The sequence below is a fragment of the Pleurodeles waltl genome, chromosome 4_2, assembly GCF_031143425.1.
Source record: "Pleurodeles waltl isolate 20211129_DDA chromosome 4_2, aPleWal1.hap1.20221129, whole genome shotgun sequence".
In the NCBI taxonomy this organism is placed as follows: Eukaryota; Metazoa; Chordata; class Amphibia; order Caudata; family Salamandridae; genus Pleurodeles; species Pleurodeles waltl.
Window position 1 is genome coordinate 941,458,285 of NC_090443.1, and position 20,040 is coordinate 941,478,324.

General features: G+C 45.7%; 1 protein-coding gene across 1 annotated transcript in view; it reads right to left on the minus strand.

Moving 5' to 3' along the window:
* Positions 1 to 20,040, minus strand: part of LOC138293501 (vitamin D3 hydroxylase-associated protein-like) — an 806,941-nt gene that overhangs the window by 384,616 nt on the left and 402,285 nt on the right. The window contains exon 8 of the mRNA XM_069232739.1: positions 8,203 to 8,328. Within this exon, the coding sequence (XP_069088840.1) occupies positions 8,203 to 8,328 (126 nt within the window). The remainder of the gene's footprint in view (positions 1 to 8,202; positions 8,329 to 20,040) is intronic.

Here is a 20,040-nt window from a genome sequence, read left to right on the forward strand (position 1 = left end):
GGGTCATGAGATCAGTAAGAAAAGTATATTTCCCAAGAAGGAAACAATAGAATCCTACAGAGATGCCCTGACCTCTACATGAAAGGACAAGGTAAAATCATTCAGAGGGCTTGCAGAGTTTCATGCAATATTTGTAAAAAACACACGCAATATTCGTCAGTTATTAAAAACTAGGCAGAACTTTGAATGTAATGATATAAGGCAAAAAGAATTTGAAGAAATAAAAGATGACATCCGTAATGCTATTCCTTTACAATGGTTTGATCCCGTGGCTCATATTGTTGCCACTATGGATGCCAGTGGGAAAGGTTTAGGAGCTGTGTTGTCCCACATTTCAAGTGATGGATTAGAAAGTTCCATTTCCTTTGCTTCCCGTTCCCTGACATCTCCATAAGAAAAGTATTCTGTCATTGAAAGAGAAATGCTAGCATGTGTGGGGGCCACAAAGAAGTTCGGACAGTTCATATGAGGCACGAATTTCACTTTACTTACAGGCTACGAGCCGTTACTAAAGGTATTATCTACTGATGGGTCAAACAATGCCACACCACATATAGCTAGAATGTCTCTACAACTGTTGAACTATATCTACGATGTAGAGTATTTACCTGTAAGGAAAAATAAAGTGGCAGATTATTTTGAGTAGTTCCCCTATAAAAAGAGGTACACCAGAAATATGTGAATGGGATGACTATAATGTAGCCAGTGTAGAGTGGGAAACTACAGATATTTCAGAGAGTGAATGGAAAACTGGGTATGAAGAGGATGTAGTTGTAAACAAGGTAATGGAACATGTGACACAAGGATGTCCTGAAAAATGGATTCTCAGAAGAGTGTAAAAAAGTTTGCCACTTGAGGGAGGAGTTATCTATTTCCAACTCTGGGTTCCTATTCAGCGGAAGTTAAGTAGTTCCTCCACACATATTATATCAAATAATCCTAGAACTGATGCATGAAGGGCATTTAGGAATTGTCAAATCCAAACAGGGAATTAAGAGTTCTTACTGGTGGCCAGGTATTGATTGTAGTCTGGAGAAGTTTGTTAGGTATTGTGAACAGTATGAGAATAGTAATACAACTCGTACTGTATTAAGACCACTTCTTGGTCCCAGTAAGATCCCACATAACTTTGGGAAGTACAAGCAACCAATACTTTAGGCCCAATTTCAGATAGTAAGGGAGTTCCAAAAAACATAATTGTGTTACTAGATTTGTATTCCAAATGGCCAGAAGCGGGCATATGAGAAAGAGTGGATGCTACAAGTGTAATAGAGTTCTTGGAATAAAGTTTCCTGAGAGAAGGCATTCCTAAACCACTTTTGACTGATAATGACCCACAATTATTGGCTGAAAAATTCACAACATTTCAGACAAAGAATGGCATTAAGGAAAAAAGACACCAGTTTATCATCCTGGGTGATCATGAGCTGTATACAAGCTGCCATTATTGCTGGAAAAAATTGGGAAGTTGAACTGAATAAGGTAATTTGGGCATACCGCATAACTCCTACGGTAACAGGTTATAGCCCTTTTAAAATTTTGAAGGGCTGTGATCCATCCACGAAGGACAATTTGGTGTGGATGTCACAAGGTCCTCAGAGTAAATGGTCATCAGAAATAGTCAGAAGACATTTAGAAAAAGAACAGCAGACTTGCAAAAAACATTACGACATAAAGCATAATGTGAAGAATGTTAATCTGGAAGAAGGTGACTGGGTAAGGATCAAACTTGATAAGTGTGTGAAAAAAGGGGAAAGTCATTTCTCTAATCCTATTCATGTCAGCAAAATGTATTCATGTTCAGCTAAATTTAGTAATGGTAAAATTTGGCATTTTAGCATATTATTCGAATATAATGAGTACTTACATAGAAGAAGTAGGCCAAAGGCAGTGGATGCATTGCTGTGGGAAGAAGAAGACAAAAGTATACCCAGTCCTAGTGTTGTCCAAATCCCACAAAATGAGTCAGTTGTTAATCCTTGACTCGGAATTGAGAGACCTGGGATTTCTCCAGGTGATGTGAATGTAGGAAGGACAGGAAGACATAATGTATTTCATAACTTGGGTTCCAATGTCAAAGGTGTCAGAAATTCAAGTAGAGTTACGCCATATCCCAAGAAATTTAAAGATTTTGTGGTGTGGTGATGATTCTATGAATGCAATACAATGTATTAGGAGGTTATGCATTCTAGTAGTTTTGCATTACCAAGAGGAGTGCTACAAAGCAACCTGTTGTAAATATGTATATGTAATACAGGCTACTTCACATGTTTCGAGTTACGTATCTTGGTAGTGTTATTCTCAATCTAGCCAGAAACAGTATAAGTAATAGAATTATCTTAGATAAGGATGTTAAATTATACTCTGCTATTCTTCATTGTTTTGCTGTTATTTGTCTAAACAATGTATACTAGATAATAAAGGAGTAAGATGCGTGCAAACCTTTGTGAGCGTTGTCACTATACGTCTAAGATTGCAAACCTTTGCTTCCAGGCTGGAAATATTTAAACGGTACATTTAATGTGTCAAAATAATCATAACTCATTTTCCCATAATGCTCCAAACTGCAGTTTTGCATTTCTCAGCACTAAGTATCAGGTGTTACCATTACTCAGTTCACTGACACTCATACTGCTAACAAAGTCCTGACTCCACCCAGCTCCTGCATAGGGGAGATGAGCACACTTCCCCAATCAGACTCCGAGGCAATCTCCAACTCCCTTTCCAGGTCCACTGGCAGTGTCTTAAGCTGTTAAAAACCCTGCACCTCTCCGTGAAGAATGACAGCCCAGGTCCAAAGGCAGAGTCCAGGGCTTAGTAGAACAATCTTCCCCTAGCCCCCTGCCCGGAGCACAGCAGAGGGGAGCAGACAACGTTTCCCAAGGACTACTCTACCCTGCCCTCACCCCTGATTCTGTCCCCGGTATCTCAACACGAAAATGTGCAACTGCTGTAAACAAGCCTTATTTGTTTACTTCACTGAGCAATCATATAGGCCTACGTGAATGCAGTGCTCCACTTTTTTCTAATGAAATGTTGATTCCATTATTAGTCCCTGCATTATTTATACCAGCACACCGGGAGCAGCACATTTTGGAACATTTTCAAGTGATCAAATCAACTGGGGATGACCGTGATGACTAAACTGTTTATGGAATACGACTATGCTTTAAATGGGACTTTAAACATCTTGCCTATCCGGAGGTTTTCGTTTCTGGAAGCCTATATCATGTACACATGTTGATAATAGCTATCCAGCAATGGCTGAAATTAAATTACAGTGTGGGATCCAGAATGGTCTTCCTAAAGATAAAAATGTTCACTTCGATTCTGTTTTTGTTTACCAATGTTTAGGGGCCATGCAAATCTGCCATGTAATGAGATTTCAGTGCATGATGCCAAGTTTCAGCTGTTTTTTTAACACTTAGGGCCTGATTACCAGAATAGGTGAAATCCCAATATCATGGGGTGCCTTATTTATCGAGTGTTATAAATATCATCCACTACGAGCCGTTGGGGAATAACATGCAGATTTTAGTGTTTAATGCACCATAATCCACATGATACACTAAATATCATATGGTTTTCCCCCGTTAAATTTCGGCAGGTTTGACCTATAATTATTGATATGTTCAATACCTAACAACTCGTAATTCCAACCCGGACTTCAACAGGAGTTTACAAACAGGACGGAATATAAAGAGAGGCATTTCGCAAACTGAAATCTCTGTTCAGTGATTGTTTTATTTTGTTTTACAAATTTGAAGAAACACTACGGCCCGTATTTATACTCCGTTTGCGCCGAATTAGCGTCGTTTTTTTCGACGCAAATTCGGCGCAAAACTAACGCCATATTTATACTTTGGCGTTAGACGCGTCTAGCGCCAAAGTATGGGCAAATAGCGTCATTTTTTGGCGTGAACGCCTTCCTTGCGTTAATGAGATGCAAGGAAGGCGTTCCCGTCTAAAAAAATGACGGCGACGCAAATGCGTCGTATTTATACTCCCGGGCAAAAATCACGCCCGGGAGGTGGCGGGTCAAGAAACCCCGCATTTGCGCCACTATTTAACGCCTGGGTCAGGGTAGGCGTTAAGGGGCCTGTGGGCTCAAAATGAGCCCACAGGTGCCCTCCCCTGCCCCCAGGGACCCCCCCTGCCACCCCTGCCCACCCCAGGAGGACACCCAAGGATGGAGGGACCCACCCCAGGGACATTCAGGTAAGTTCAGGTAAGTATAATTTTTTACATTTTTTAATTTTTTTTGGGTGGCATAGGGGGGCCTTATTTGTGCCCCCCTACATGCCACTATGCCCAATGACCATGCCCAGGGGACATAAGTCCCCTGGGCATGGCCATTGGGCAAGGGGGCATGACTCCTGTCTTTACTAAGACAGGAGTCATTTAAATGGCGTCTGGCCGTCGAAAAAAATGGCGCAAATCGGGTTGAGGCGATTTTTTTGCCTCAACCTGACTTGCCCCATTTTAAGACTCCCTAACGCCATTTTCCCCCTACGCCGGCGCTGCCTGGTCTACGTGGTTTTTTTCCACGCACACCAGGCAGCGCCGGTCTGCTAGCGCCGGCTAACGCCATTCCATAAATACGGCGCCCGCATGGCGCTTCAGAATGGCGTTAGACGGCGCTAAATTTTTTGACGCTAAACTGCGTTAGCGCAGTTTAGCGTCAAAAAGTATAAATATGGGCCCTCATTTGTAGTGAATTTTCCATGTCCAACATTTACTTCTCAAGAAACAACGCATAAATGCACAGATTCCTACTTATGTTCATGATCATTTAATAAGGTGTCTGTTCTTGAACCCTAATAACAACTGGGCAATAACCACCCACATTATCAGTTTTACAAGGCATATATTTATTATAGAAGCCCGGAATACTGAACAAATTAACTACAACACTCTTGCACTAAACTAGTCTGTGGGCAGTTCTCAATTTGGTTTATTTTGAAAGAAAATTAATTTGCATATTTAGGTCAACATCTGAAACAAACGGCAGTTAATGGGGGAATTTAGTTAGCAAAGTGTGGATTAAACTTTCTAATTCTGAGGCAATTAGTTAGATACACACACAGCATACTCATAGATCGACTGTTACGGTCGGGTGTAAGGCAAACTGAGCCACTCACTGGTTTCCAGGCATCGTACTGGGAATATATTGTGCCACTGTTTTTTCCCTGGTTTGGAGATGTACAGAAAGAACAACTCCGAATTTCTGAAAGCAGCCAACTGTACGACATCATTTTTTTTCGTTTTCCTTTTTATCTCCACAAGGAAAAAGCACTTTCACTGCAAACCCAGTTTTGGGGAATTTCACTCCCTTAATTAGGCCGGCTTTAGGTCAGTGCGACCGGTGCGGCGCAGTGGGTGCTGACCTGGAAGTGGGGCAGTGACCTAATGGGAGGTGCTGTATTAAGCAATACCTAACAATTTGAAATCACCTTCTGCAGAGTTCCTTGTGCGTCCAGCTTTCAGGCAGCAAAAAAAAATGTCAAGATAACTCTTGTGATAATGTTCCTGCTAGAAAGACAAAACCTGAGTTTTGTCTAATGGCAGTTTTGACTTGCCATAAAGTAGCACAGAGGATTAATATGCCTGCTGCAAAGAACAGATCTGTATTTTATATGGATAGATGAGTGGATTAGTAGAACCAGCCTTTACCTGCACTTTAAAATAAATGAAATCTATGTGAGAGAGGGGTTATGGAGAGATGAGGGGCACTTTTGTGAGGTAATCCGAGGAGAAGTTCATGGTGGGGGTGCCACAAAAGGTTGTCGCACCAGTTGCAACAAGTGCTAAAGCCGGCCCTGCCCTTGATGACCGTGAAGGGGATTTACACCAACCTTTTCTACGAGCACACCTTAAACCACTTTCAAAACACAAAAAAGCCTTGCAGTCTGTAGGCATTCACAAACTCTCAATGCAAATTAAGCCTTGAACCAACCATTCCCCTCCTCTTTCAAGCAGTTTACTACTGAATAATTGTATGCAGTTGTTGCACAAAACTACACTGAAGTAAAAGCTTTCACCCCTGCTACGTATCATTCTGAGGATGCCTGGCAGACATAAATGGAGCCATTTTCTTAAGGGGTATGTTTATAATTGTAAATGGCATTGTTAATTGTACCAAGGTTCTCCAAGGAGCTATTCCTCTCTTGAAAGAGAAAGAACCATCTGAGTCTTTCATCAGTAGAAAAAGATACAATAGCTTTCTGCTGTACCTACTTACAAAGGACAAACTAATAATCTAAAGAATAACTCTGATCAGGAATTAGACATGATTGACTTTTTGTTAGGTCTGGTATCTAGCTTAAAATCATATTGTGACAAAGAATTATATTACAAATTTGGTAGACACATGTGAAGACATTTTAAAGGTTAAACTCCAAGGGCCTGATTACGAGTTAGGTTGTCAGAAAACCCAACCGCCAGACCCGTGGTGAGGAGACCATCGCGGACCTGACAGTCTCCCCACCAGCCCTATAATGAGTTTTCCACTGGGCTTCTGCCGGTCAGCCCAGTGGAAAACGTGTGGCATTGGACACAGCTCCACAAGGAGCCGAGTCTAATGCTGGCGCACAGGGGGCCAACCAGCACCCTCACAATGTGCACTGTCTGTTGAGCCAACAGTGCTCATTCAACGGTGCTGGGGAGGGGAGCCCGTGCACTGCCCACAACAATGTTGTGGGCTGTGCAATGGCCCCCCTGTGGCCCACAGCACTTGTTCTCTGACAGCCTGGCGGAGAACATGGTTGCAATCAGCAGGGCGTCACTGACTTCAGCGCCGCCCTGGCTGCTGATCACAACCAAGACAATCAGCCTGTCGGGATCAGATATTCTGGCAGAGATGGCGGTCCCCTGGCAGTCCGACCACAAGGGCCACAGCTCCGGCGATCCAACTAGCACCGCGAGTCTGGCGGTCGTAAGACCACCAGACTCGCAATCAGGCCACTAGTGTTGATTTACTTCATGCAGCTGGAATTTTCAAAGAACCGCAAAATGATATTGTAACAGAAATTAGCCAGTGATACAGTGATAAACAAAGTTTGTGATACTGTTCAGTTACAGACCTAAAATACAAAAATCTCACAAACCTAAGTAAAATCCTTCTTTTGAAAAGGAAGTGTTCATCTCATCTTTGCTTCGATTGCCGAAAACATGCTGGAGATGCCCCATCTCTAAGTGGCTGGAAAGTTAACATGTAGAACAAGGGGTAATGAAGACAGCTACAGCTAATATAGAAAGACTTCCCCAAGCTACATGGAAAGTTCAGTGATAGAGGTGACGTTTTTTCTAGGCTACTTGCTTTTTTTCCTTTCCATTTCCAACTGTCTTTCGGACAGAGATAGCTATTATTTCTTTACTCTTAGGTCTATATATCAAAATTGTATTACATGTTATAATGACTTAGGGCCTCATTAAGAGTCTGGCGGTCTGACAGCCACATTACGACCCTGGGGGTATACCGCCATGGGACCGTCGCCACCGGTTCCAGATGCCATGGCGGTGGTCAGAGTCATGGTCAGCCACGGCGGCGCCACGCTGATCACGAGTCCAGTTTCTGCCAGCCTTTTCATGGCAGGGACCACACCATGAAAATGCTGGCGGAAAGTCAGTGCAGGCCCTCCCCCCCCCCGCCCAGCACCCTTTGTTCAACAGCATTGGCCTCGGCTCCATCAGGAGCCGAGGCCAATGCCGCCACACGGTTTCCATTGGGCTGACCGGTGGAAACTTCCTATTTCCGAGGTTTTCAACGGTCAGCCCAGTGGAAACCTTGTAATCGGCCTTAATAGGCCAGGGGGGTAGACCACCAGCTACGGGGCGGTCTCCTCTCCAAGGGGATGGCGGGCCAATGATCGGACTGCCAACCTCGTAATGAGGCCCTAAGTAACTTATTATTATTTGAGATTTTTGAATTTACAGTTCTTACACCTCAAAGGTGGTCTATGCTTCATCTTTCAATAACATAGTTCAATAAAAAGTAAATCCATAAAACCAAACAGATAACATGTTAAAGAATACTTGGAAAATGATACGATATACTCCAAAATGGGTAGATACATAGATTTAAATAATGGTAAATTTACCATAATTTGAAAGAAACTGTTACAATGATATTTGAAGTAGCAGAACTTAAACATTAACAATTTTATGGTAACACATCAGATTATGAAGCTTGGCAATGCTTACCGTGTGTCCTGCTTCTTCAAGAAGCTTTTTAGTTTCATGAATTGCTCGTCTCATACTAGGTACTGCTGGAAAACAGCTCATACTATCATAATAACCAATCCTAAGAGGTTCTGAACTGGAATAAATCTGGAATGACAGAATGCCATTGTTTAAAATGCAAGCTTCACTTAAGCAAAAGAAATTGGCTTACACATTAATGGATCACACATTTCCCAATGTTATATTTGAAAAATATCTCATCATGACTGTTATCTCATGAACACCTTTGTTTTTATGCACTCATCATATTTACCTGGCAAATGCTCCACACTCACTTTTGTATCATACAAAAAGTCCATAAACCCTAGTTTCAATTTCTTCAATATATGTTGTTCAGGTATCCTGTGCCATGCTTACACTTTGAGACTGTTGTCTGCATTAAATATCAAATGATATCACCCTTAATTCTTCCTTAATTATTTCTGAAAACTGTTACTAAAAAGAGACATCATTTGAAAAGTTATCTCAAGACTGGATGCTCCTATTATGTGTTTCTTTCCCGCTTTACCCCCATAGAAGCGAGTGAACACACCATACAATATAAAGTTAAACAATAGTAAAATAAAACTATAACTTCCATAAGTCCTAAGGTCAAAGGCTAGAGTATGACCTATAATGCATATAATAGTGGAGCTGCTTTAGCCCTTCCTCTTTCTTGCTTGACCCTGGCTGTCAGTCAAGTGCATTTGGCCCTCATGTATCATGCCACTTAATTCGTAAAATCAGAGCCTTTCTGACCGCAAAATGGTGTTTTTAAATTCTCCAAACCCAATTAGCGATTCATAATTTGTTACAGAACCTTAAGGGAAAATGGGATGCATTTGAAAAAAAGATTGCTTAATTTATAAGCAATCACAGACATGGTGGTCTGCTGACTCAAGCAGGTCCCCATGCCTGTGAATGCAGCCAATCATAGTGGGTCACAATGTGCAGCCTACTTCATGCATAAAAATGAGGTAAGCTGAATTTAGGCCACTACGAATTGGTATTTTGACAACCAACCTATTAATATGCACCAGGTTCTCAAAATACCAAAGGTTTCGCTAGAAGTTGGTGCTCAAATTGGGACCACTTCTAACAAATTCACTTCGTACTTTACATTTAAAGAATCACAAATTGCAAATCATTACTTGTCACAATTTACGATTCATTAAATGGAACCTCTGTACATGAGGACCTTAGATTTTTGGTCTCCTATTTTTTGTTATTCTACTACATCTTATCATAGTTATTACCTTGGTGTTAGACAAATACATTTAACATTTACCTTCAGTCAGTCATTTAGTCTTTATTTGATCATATCAAAATAGATCATGAAAGATAAACATGTACAAAAACTGCATCATTAAAAAAATAAATTATAAAAGATATGAAAAAAATAAAATTGATAGAGGGGTACCACAATAAATTGGCAGTTTAAGCATAATGCATCAATAAATAGACAATACTTTATATACAACAATGTGCACAACAATTATAGGAAGGCTACGTCATAAAAACCAGTATCATATGATGGGTAATTGGTTAAAACAATATAGTCCTCCTCAGCCCTAAAATACTTTTTTAGAAAACAACTAACAGCAAAACAGGTTTCATTATCGTTTAGTTGTTGAAGGAAGAGCAGAGCACTTGGTGAATTTATAGTTTTGCAATAATGGTAATAAAAAGTGCATTGTATAAGGAATATGATATTTACAAAAAAGTCAAAGTGCAATAAGGACTGTGAAGAATGCTCCTCGCAGGTGCAAAGACATTTATCAGAGGTTGAGAATTGCCCTTGTGGGAAACATAACATCCAGTAGATAGACCCTAATCTGTACTGAGTCAATAGCATTTGTTTCTAGATAATCTGCACAAAATAACAAATATGGTGCAGTCAAAATGGACATCTGTAAACAATACTCTCTTACAGTAGGCTTCAATACCTCTGCAGCTTCCGTAGCAGCCTGCTTGTGTTTAATAAGACAGTCCTGAATCCAAACTTTGTCCTTTTTTGTAATAGATTCCCATTTGTCAAACAAATGAGCACAGCGCAGGGCTGAAGTTGTATCCCTAATATATTTTATTCATGGGATGTTTAGCCCAAGATCGCAAGAAAGGCAATCCCTAACGTTTGCCCGGTTAAATTATGGTTCTTGTTAGAAATGGGGTTTTTGGTTGGCAGTCAGGTTACCCTCTGTCCAAGCAAAAGCCCTCACTCTAGTCAGGGTAAGTCACACACTATCCAAGATTATCCTGTGCCCACCCTCTGGTAGCTTGGCACGAGCAGTCAGGCTTAACTTAGAAGGCAATGTGTAAAGTATTTGTGCAATAAGTCATACAATACCACCATATAGCACCACAAAAATACACCACACAGTGTTTAGAAAAATATATAATATTTATCAGGATAATTGTAGGTCAAAAAGAAATAAAGTTGCAATAGAAAATTGTAGAAATATCACAGGGAGGTGATATAAAGTGTCTTAAGTCTTTAGAATATAAACAAAGTCTCTTTCAAGCACAAGTACCTGGTTGGGAGTGGAAAAATCTCCTCAGAGGGCCACAAGCGAAGAGGTGCGTGGAAAAAGGTGTGTGTGCGTCGATTTCTCCCCAGCACACACGGACTTGCGTCGTTATTTTCCACGCGGGGAAGTCGGCGTCGGTTTCCGGCACGCGGACAGTCTCTTTCTGTGGATCGCGGGGATTACCAGATGTCCCGGGTCTGTGCGTGGATTTTCCTGCTTGTTCTCCGGCTGCGCGTCGGTCTGCGGGGCTGCGCGTCGAAGTTACGATCTCACGTCAGGCGTCGCGTCGATTTCTCCTCTAGACTTCGATCTGCGGGGCTGCGCGTTGAAATTACGATCTCACGGCAGGCGTCGCGTCGATTTCTCCTCTAGCGGTCGGGCGGCGTTGTCCTTGCGAGGCCGTGCGTCGGATCTTCGATCGTCCCGAGAGCGTCGCGTCGATCAGCGTCGGAGTGCGGCGTTTTTCTTGCCGCGAAACAAGCTGTGCGTCGAAATTTTCGGCGCACGGAGCGTCCAAGTAAAAGAGGGAAGTCTTTTTGGTCCTGAGACTTCAAGGAACAGGAGGCAAGCTCTATCCAAGCCCTTGGAGAGCACTTTCACAGCCAGACAAGAGTTCAGCAAGGCAGCAGGGCAACAGCAAGGCAGCAGTCCTTTGTAGAAAGCAGGCAGGTGAGTCCTTTGAGCAGCCAGGCAGTTCTTCTTGGCAGGATGTAGGTTCTGGTTCAGGTTTCTTCTCCAGCAAGTGTCTGATGAGGTAGGGCAGAGGCCCTGTTTTATACCCAAATGTGCCTTTGAAGTGGGGGAGACTTCAAAGAGTGGCTAAGAAGTGCACCAGGTCCCCTTTCAGTTTAATCCTGTCTGCCAGGGTTCCAGTAGGGGGTGTGGCAGTCCTTTGTGTGAGAGCAGGCCCTCCACCCTCCCAGCCCAGGAAGACCCATTCAAAATGCAGATGTATGCAAGTGAGGCTGAGTACCCTGTGTTTGGGGTGTGTCTGAGTGAATGCACAAGGAGCTGTCAACCAAGCCCAGCCAGACGTGGATTGTAAGGCACAGAAGGATTTAAGTGCAAAGAAATGCTCACTTTCTAAAAGTGGCATTTCTGGAATAGTAATATTAAATCCGACTTCACCAGTCAGTAGGACTTTGTATTACCATTCTGGCCATACTAAATATGACCTTCCTGCTCCTTTCAGATCAGCAGCTGCCACTTCAACAGTGTATGAGGGCAGCCCTAATGTTAGCCTATGAAGGGAGCAGGCCTCACAGTAGTGTGAAAACGAATTTAGGAGTTTTACACTACCAGGACATATAACTACACAGGTACATGTCCTGCCTTTTACCTACACAGCACCCTGCCCTAGGGGTTACCTAGAGCACACATTAAGGGTGACTTATATGTAGAGAAAGGGGAGTTCTAGGCTTGGCAGGTACTTTTAAATGCCAAGTCGAGGTGGCAGTGAAACTGCACACACAGGCCTTGCAATGGCAGGCCTGAGACAAGAAAAAGGGGCTACTTAAGTGGGTGGCACAACCAGTGCTGCAGGCCCACTAGTAGCATTTAATTTACCAGCCCTATGCACATAAAGTGCACCTTACTAGGGACTTATAAGTAAATTAATAGTCCAATCAGGTATGATTCAAGGTTACCATGTTTTAAGGGAGAGAGCATATGCACTTTAGCACTGGTTAGCAGTGGTAAAGTGCGCAGAGTCTATAAACCAGCAAAAACAGTGTCCAAAAAGTGGAGTGAGGCAGGCAAAAAGTTAGGGGTGACTACCCTAAGGCTGTCAGGTCTAACATGTGTCCCCCCCAGCTGAAAGTGGGGAGAGCTACCCGACCTCCTGGGAGCTCTCATTGCTAAGGCGGAAGTACCTGGAGAGACCATCAGCATTGGCGTGGTCAACCCCTGGGCGATGTTCCACCGTAAAGTCCATCCCCTGTAGGGAAATGGACCACCTCAAGAGTTTTGGATTCTCACCCCTCATCTGCATGAGCCATCTGAGGGGCCTGTGGTCTGTCTGAACCCGGAAGTGAGTCCCAAACAGGTAGGGTCTTAGCTTCTTCAGTGCCCAGACCACAGCAAAAGCTTCTCGTTCAATAGCACTCCACCTCTGTTCCCGTGGTAATAGCCTTCTGCTAATAAAGACTACCGGTTGATCTCTGCCCTCCTCATTTAGCTGTGCTAGGACTGCCCCTATGCCATGCTCTGAAGCGTCTGTCTGCACGATAAATTCCTGGGAGTAGTCAGGGGCCATGAGTACGGGGGCCGTGCACATGGCTTCCTTCAGGGCGTCAAAGGCTTTCTGACAAGCCTCTGTCCAATTCACCAACCTAGGTTGTTTCTTGGAAGTGAGTTCTGTCAAGGGTGTTACAATGGTACCATAGCCCTTGACAAATCGGCGGTAGTATCCTGTGAGGCCTAGAAAGGCTCTCACTTCAGTCTGCGTTCGGGGTGGTTGCCAGGCCTTGATAGTTTCAATCTTGGCCTGGAGTGGCTGCACCTTGCCACCACCCACTAGGTGTCCCAAGTACACCACGGAACCCTGCCCAATCTGGCACTTACTGGCCTTGATGGTCAGGCCTGCCTGTTGCAGGGCCTGAAGCACCTCCTTGAGGTGAAGCAGGTGTTCCTCCCAGCTGGAACTGTAGACAGCTATGTCATCCAGGTAGGCTGCACAGAAGGCATCCTTGCCAGCTAGGACCCCGTTGACCAACCGTTGGAAGGTAGCGGGGGCATTTTTCAACCCAAACGGCATCACCCGGAACTGGTAATGGCCATCTGGGGTTGAAAATGCGGGTCTTTCCTTGGCCCCCTCAGTTAGGGCGATCTGCCAGTACCCTGAAGTAAGATCAAACGTACTCAGGAACTTGGCAGCGCCTAGCCTGTCCACGAGCTCATCAGCTCGGGGGATGGGGTGAGCATCAGTCCGTGTGACTGAATTGAGACCCCGGTAGTCCACACAGAACCGGAGTTCTGGCTTCGCACCTGGGGCAGTAGCCTTAGGGACCAATACCACTGGGCTGGCCCAGGGACTACTGGATTTCTCAATAACCCCTAGAGTCAACATCTTGGAGACCTCCTCCTTGATGCTGGCCTTCACCTTATCCGACAACCTGTAAATTTTGTTTTTCACAGGGAGACTGTCACCAGTGTCAATATCATGAACACAGAGGTGGGTCAGTCCAGGAGTAAGGGAGAACAGGGGGGAGAACTGCTCCAACAGCTCATAGCAGTCTCCTTTCTGATTTAGAGTCAGGGAGTCAGACAGAATGACCCCGCTTACTGACCCATCACCTTCTTGGGCAGAGAGGAGGTCGGGGAGAGGTTCACTCTCCTCTTCCGTTCCTTCATCTGTGACCAGAAGCATGTTGATCTCCGACCTCTCAAAATGAGCTTTTAGTCGGTTCACATGGAGCACCCTTAGGGGATTCCTAGGGGTTTTGAGGTCCACTAGGTAGGTGGCCGCCCCTTTCCGCTCCTTTACTTCAAATGGGCCAGACCAGCGGTCCTGGAGAGCTCTAGGCTCTACTGGCTCCATTACCCACACTTTGTCTCCAGGTTGAAACTCTACCAGGGTGGCCTTCTGGTCATACCATTGTTTCATCACCTCTTGACTGGCCTCAAGGTTATCTTGGGCTTCTTTCCAGAAGCGGGTCATCTGGTTGCGGAGGGCCAACATATAGCTGACCACATCCTGAGGGGGTGTCTTTGGAGCTTTCTCCAATCCCTCCTGGACAATGCTTAAGGGTCCCCTGACAGGGTACCCGTAGAGAAGTTCAAAGGGACTGAACCCTACCCCTCTCTGGGGGACCTCTCTGTAAGCAAAGAGAAGGCATGGTAAGAGGACGTCCCACTTACGCCTCATGGCCTCAGGGAGGCCACCAATCATGCCTTTCAGGGTCTTGTTGAATCTCTCCACAAGACCATTCGACTGGGGGTGATAGGGTGTGGTGAACTTGTAGGTTACACCACACGCATCCCACAGAGACTTCATGTATGCAGACATGAAGTTAGTGCCTCTGTCAGACACTATTTCCTTGGGGAATCCCACACGGGTAAATATCCCCATCAGGGTTCTGGCCACCACCTGTGCAGTTACTGTCCTCAGAGGGATTGCCTCTGGGTAACGGGTGGCATGGTCCACCAAAACCAGGATGAACCTGTTGCCTAAGGCAGTTTTGGGGTCCAAGGGACCAACAATGTCGATGCCCACCCTTTCAAAGGGGGTGCCAACGACAGGAAGTGGAATCAGGGGCGTTTTAACCCTTTTTCCTGCTTTACCACTGGCCTGGCAGGTAGGACAGGATCTGCAGAACTTGTCTGAGTGTGTCCTCATTTTGGGCCAATAAAAGTGGGTGACAAGCCTGTTAAAGGTCTTGCCCTGCCCCAAATGTCCTGCCAGGGGAATGTCGTGAGCCAGACCCAGTAGGAAGGTTCGGTAACATTGGGGGACCACCAGCATACGTGCTGCCCCAAAGCCCGGAACCTTAGGCTCACTGTAGAGGAGGTCATTCTCCCAATATAGGTGGTGATCGCCAGAGGCGTCGCCTGCTGCCTGGTTTGAGGCTTGTTTCCTCAAACCTTCCAGAGTGGGACATTCTTTCTGCGCCTTGCAGAATTCCTCCCTGGTGGGTCCACCCTCAACTTGCCAGCCAGCAAGCTCAGGTAAGTCACCTAGGGCGGCAATGTCTTCCCCAGTTGGCTCGGGAGCCTCCTCCTCAGGAGCCCCGTCAGCCACTGTGGGAACAGCTGGGGCCGGTTTCCCGCACCCGTGGTCCCTCCTCCTGGCAGCTCTCTGGGCCATCGTTCCAGGCTCCAGATGCCCTTGACTTCCCTCTCGTTCAGCCATGGACCGTGTGGTCATGCAGACCCACTCAGGTAACCCTAACATCTCCAGGTGAGACCTGAGCTCCACTTCTTTCCAAGCAGTGTGCTCAAGGTCATTGCCTAACAGACAATCTACAGGCATGGCAGGACTCACAGCTACCTTCAGAGTACCAGAGACCCCCCCCCACTCAAAGGGAACCAGAGCCACCGGTAGGTGACTCTCGCGATTGTCAGCGACTCTGACCTGGTGGAATGTATTAGGTACTATCTGCTCTGTTGACACCAGCTGACTCTTGATAGTAGTCATACTGGCTCCTGTGTCACGCAGAGCCTCCACCCTCTGCCCATCAATGGTGACCCACTGCCGGTACTTGGAAGTATTTCTGGGCATGTGGGCCTTGGGCACCATTTCTCCTTCTCCCAGGGACACTAGGGAAATCTCTACCTGCTCCCCAAAGCTAGTTGGGTCCATCTCCCCCCGAGTGCTACACTAGTCAACCCAGGTGCCTGTCCGGTAGTGGACGGTGCCCTCTTGGGGCACTGTGGATCACCTTTGTAGTGACCATACTTGTAACACTCCATGCATTTGGGGCTAGATTTCCCTGACTTGTCAAATGTCCCTGGCTTTTTCCCAAATTTGGAAAAGGAAGGGTTGCCACCCCCTCCCTGGGAATTCTTTTGGGGGCCTTTAGAGAGTTCCTTATCTGTAAGTTTATCTCCCCCCTCTTTCTTCTGTTGGGAACCCTGACCACCTTTGTGGGAGTCCCCCCCAGGTACCTTTTTGGACACTCTGGTGCTAACCCAGAGGTCCGCCTCCTCAGCAAGCTTCCTGGGATCAGTCAGCTTACTATCCACTAGGTGCTGGCGCAAATCTGTATAAGTAACATTAAGCATATGCTCTCTCAGAATCAAGTCATATAAACCTTTATAATCTGCTACTTTGTTGCCCCGCACCCATCCATTCAGTGCCTTACTGGAGAAATCAAAGAAATCTACCCATGTTTGTGTGGTTTGTTTGGTGCTGTCCCTGAACCTCTGACGGTATCCCTCAGGGGTCAGCCCAAACTTGGCAAGTAAAGTGGCTTTCTGAAGTGGGTATGTGTTTTGATCCGGTGGATCCAATGTGAGAAGTGTGTCCCTCCCCAATGGCGGCACATAACCCCACATAGCTACCCCCCATTGCCCTTCAGGAACCTCATGAGCCCTTAGTGCAACTTCATAAGCAGCTAACCATTTATCTATGTCATCTCCCACCACAAAACTGGGCACCACATTTTTGGGTATACGAACCTTCTTTTCTCCAGCAGGTCCTGTCTGTATGCTGCCACCATTATTGCTGGATTCAGACTGTCTTGCCTTGATCTCCAGCTCCTTGAGACTCAGTTCATGAGCCAACAATAGTTTCTTTTCAGCCAAAGCTCTTTCAGCTTCCACTTGTTTGGCTGCTCTTTCAGCTTCTGCTTGTTTGGCTGCCCTCTCAGCTTCTGCTTGAATTTGTTTGGCTGTTCTTTCAGCTTCAATCTGTTTGGCTGCTCTTTCAGCCTCAGCTTGTTTGGCTTCTCTCTCTGCCCTCCTCTCCTCCTGTTGAGCCTCAATTTTCAGTTTTGCCATTTGCAATTGGAACTCCCTTTCCTCTCTCCTTTCCTCTGCGGTCAGGCTTTGCATGGAGACACTGCTCCTTGGTCTGGAAGGGTGCACAATTGCAGTGGTAACACCATCTACCGATAGTGAAAATTCCTCTGAGGGACCATGTTCTGGCTCCTCTTCCTCATCATCCTCTAAATGGGCTTCTGCCCAGGCCCTCAGCGCCACTTGAAAGTCCTCCTTTCTGGAGGCCCCTTGGGTGGGTACCCTCAATGCCCTGCAGAATCCTCTTAGTTGTTTGACCGTATATGCATCCAACTGGACTAGGTCAAAGTCCCCTGTCTGAGACCCAGTCAGAGACATGTTGAGTGAGGAGTTAGTTTTTGAAAATTGTCAGGAAAAGAATCGGATTTTCAAGAAGAGATAAAAACCAAGTTGACCTTCAACTGTGGGTAGGTAGTGAAATACTTAGCTACTGTATGTCACTGCACAAATACAAGTCCTATCCTCACCGCTGATCACCAATGTTAGAAATGGGGTTTTTGGTTGGCAGTCAGGTTACCCTCTGTCCAAGCAAAAGCCCTCACTCTAGTCAGGGTAAGTCACACACTATCCAAGATTATCCTGTGCCCACCCTCTGGTAGCTTGGCACGAGCAGTCAGGCTTAACTTAGAAGGCAATGTGTAAAGTATTTGTGCAATAAGTCATACAATACCACCATATAGCACCACAAAAATACACCACACAGTGTTTAGAAAAATATATAATATTTATCAGGATAATTGTAGGTCAAAAAGAAATAAAGTTGCAATAGAAAATTGTAGAAATATCACAGGGAGGTGATATAAAGTGTCTTAAGTCTTTAGAATATAAACAAAGTCTCTTTCAAGCACAAGTACCTGGTTGGGAGTGGAAAAATCTCCTCAGAGGGCCACAAGCGAAGAGGTGCGTGGAAAAAGGTGTGTGTGCATCGATTTCTCCCCAGCACACACGGACTTGCGTCGTTATTTTCCACGCGGGGAAGTCGGCGTCGGTTTCCAGCGCGCGGACAGTCTCTTTCTGTGGATCGCGGGGATTACCAGATGTCCCGGGTCTGTGCGTGGATTTTCCTGCTTGTTCTCCGGCTGCGCGTCGGTCTGCGGGGCTGCGCGTCGAAGTTACGATCTCACGGCAGGCGTCGCGTCGATTTCTCCTCTAGACTTCGATCTGCGGGGCTGCGCGTTGAAATTACGATCTCACGGCAGGCGTCGCGTCGATTTCTCCTCTAGCGGTCGGGCGGCGTTGTCCTTGCGAGGCCGTGCGTCGGATCTTCGATCGTCCCGAGAGCGTCGCGTCGATCAGCGTCGGAGTGCGGCGTTTTTCTTGCCGCGAAACAAGCTGTGCGTCGAAATTTTCGGCGCACGGAGCGTCCAAGTAAAAGAGGGAAGTCTTTTTGGTCCTGAGACTTCAAGGAACAGGAGGCAAGCTCTATCCAAGCCCTTGGAGAGCACTTTCACAGCCAGACAAGAGTTCAGCAAGGCAGCAGGGCAACAGCAAGGCAGCAGTCCTTTGTAGAAAGCAGGCAGGTGAGTCCTTTGAGCAGCCAGGCAGTTCTTCTTGGCAGGATGTAGGTTCTGGTTCAGGTTTCTTCTCCAGCAAGTGTCTGATGAGGTAGGGCAGAGGCCCTGTTTTATACCCAAATGTGCCTTTGAAGTGGGGGAGACTTCAAAGAGTGGCTAAGAAGTGCACCAGGTCCCCTTTCAGTTTAATCCTGTCTGCCAGGGTTCCAGTAGGGGGTGTGGCAGTCCTTTGTGTGAGAGCAGGCCCTCCACCCTCCCAGCCCAGGAAGACCCATTCAAAATGCAGATGTATGCAAGTGAGGCTGAGTACCCTGTGTTTGGGGTGTGTCTGAGTGAATGCACAAGGAGCTGTCAACCAAGCCCAGCCAGACGTGGATTGTAAGGCACAGAAGGATTTAAGTGCAAAGAAATGCTCACTTTCTAAAAGTGGCATTTCTGGAATAGTAATATTAAATCCGACTTCACCAGTCAGTAGGACTTTGTATTACCATTCTGGCCATACTAAATATGACCTTCCTGCTCCTTTCAGATCAGCAGCTGCCACTTCAACAGTGTATGAGGGCAGCCCTAATGTTAGCCTATGAAGGGAGCAGGCCTCACAGTAGTGTGAAAACGAATTTAGGAGTTTTACACTACCAGGACATATAACTACACAGGTACATGTCCTGCCTTTTACCTACACAGCACCCTGCCCTAGGGGTTACCTAGAGCACACATTAAGGGTGACTTATATGTAGAGAAAGGGGAGTTCTAGGCTTGGCATGTACTTTTAAATGCCAAGTCGAGGTGGCAGTGAAACTGCACACACAGGCCTTGCAATGGCAGGCCTGAGACAAGAAAAAGGGGCTACTTAAGTGGGTGGCACAACCAGTGCTGCAGGCCCACTAGTAGCATTTAATTTACCAGCCCTATGCACATAAAGTGCACCTTACTAGGGACTTATAAGTAAATTAATAGTCCAATCAGGTATGATTCAAGGTTACCATGTTTTAAGGGAGAGAGCATATGCACTTTAGCACTGGTTAGCAGTGGTAAAGTGCGCAGAGTCTATAAACCAGCAAAAACAGTGTCCAAAAAGTGGAGTGAGGCAGGCAAAAAGTTAGGGGTGACTACCCTAAGGCTGTCAGGTCTAACAGTTCTTTATTTACCCGGATCGAACATCAAAAGTACCAATGGGGCTGCGTTTATATGATCTTGGACATTTTCTAAACCTAGTTCCAGGTGTGAGGAAAAATGGGGTGTCGAAGAGGGGACCACCAAAAGCTGACGCCAAAATCTATACTCTTCCATCTGGTTAGAACTAACATCTCTGCAGCCTCACA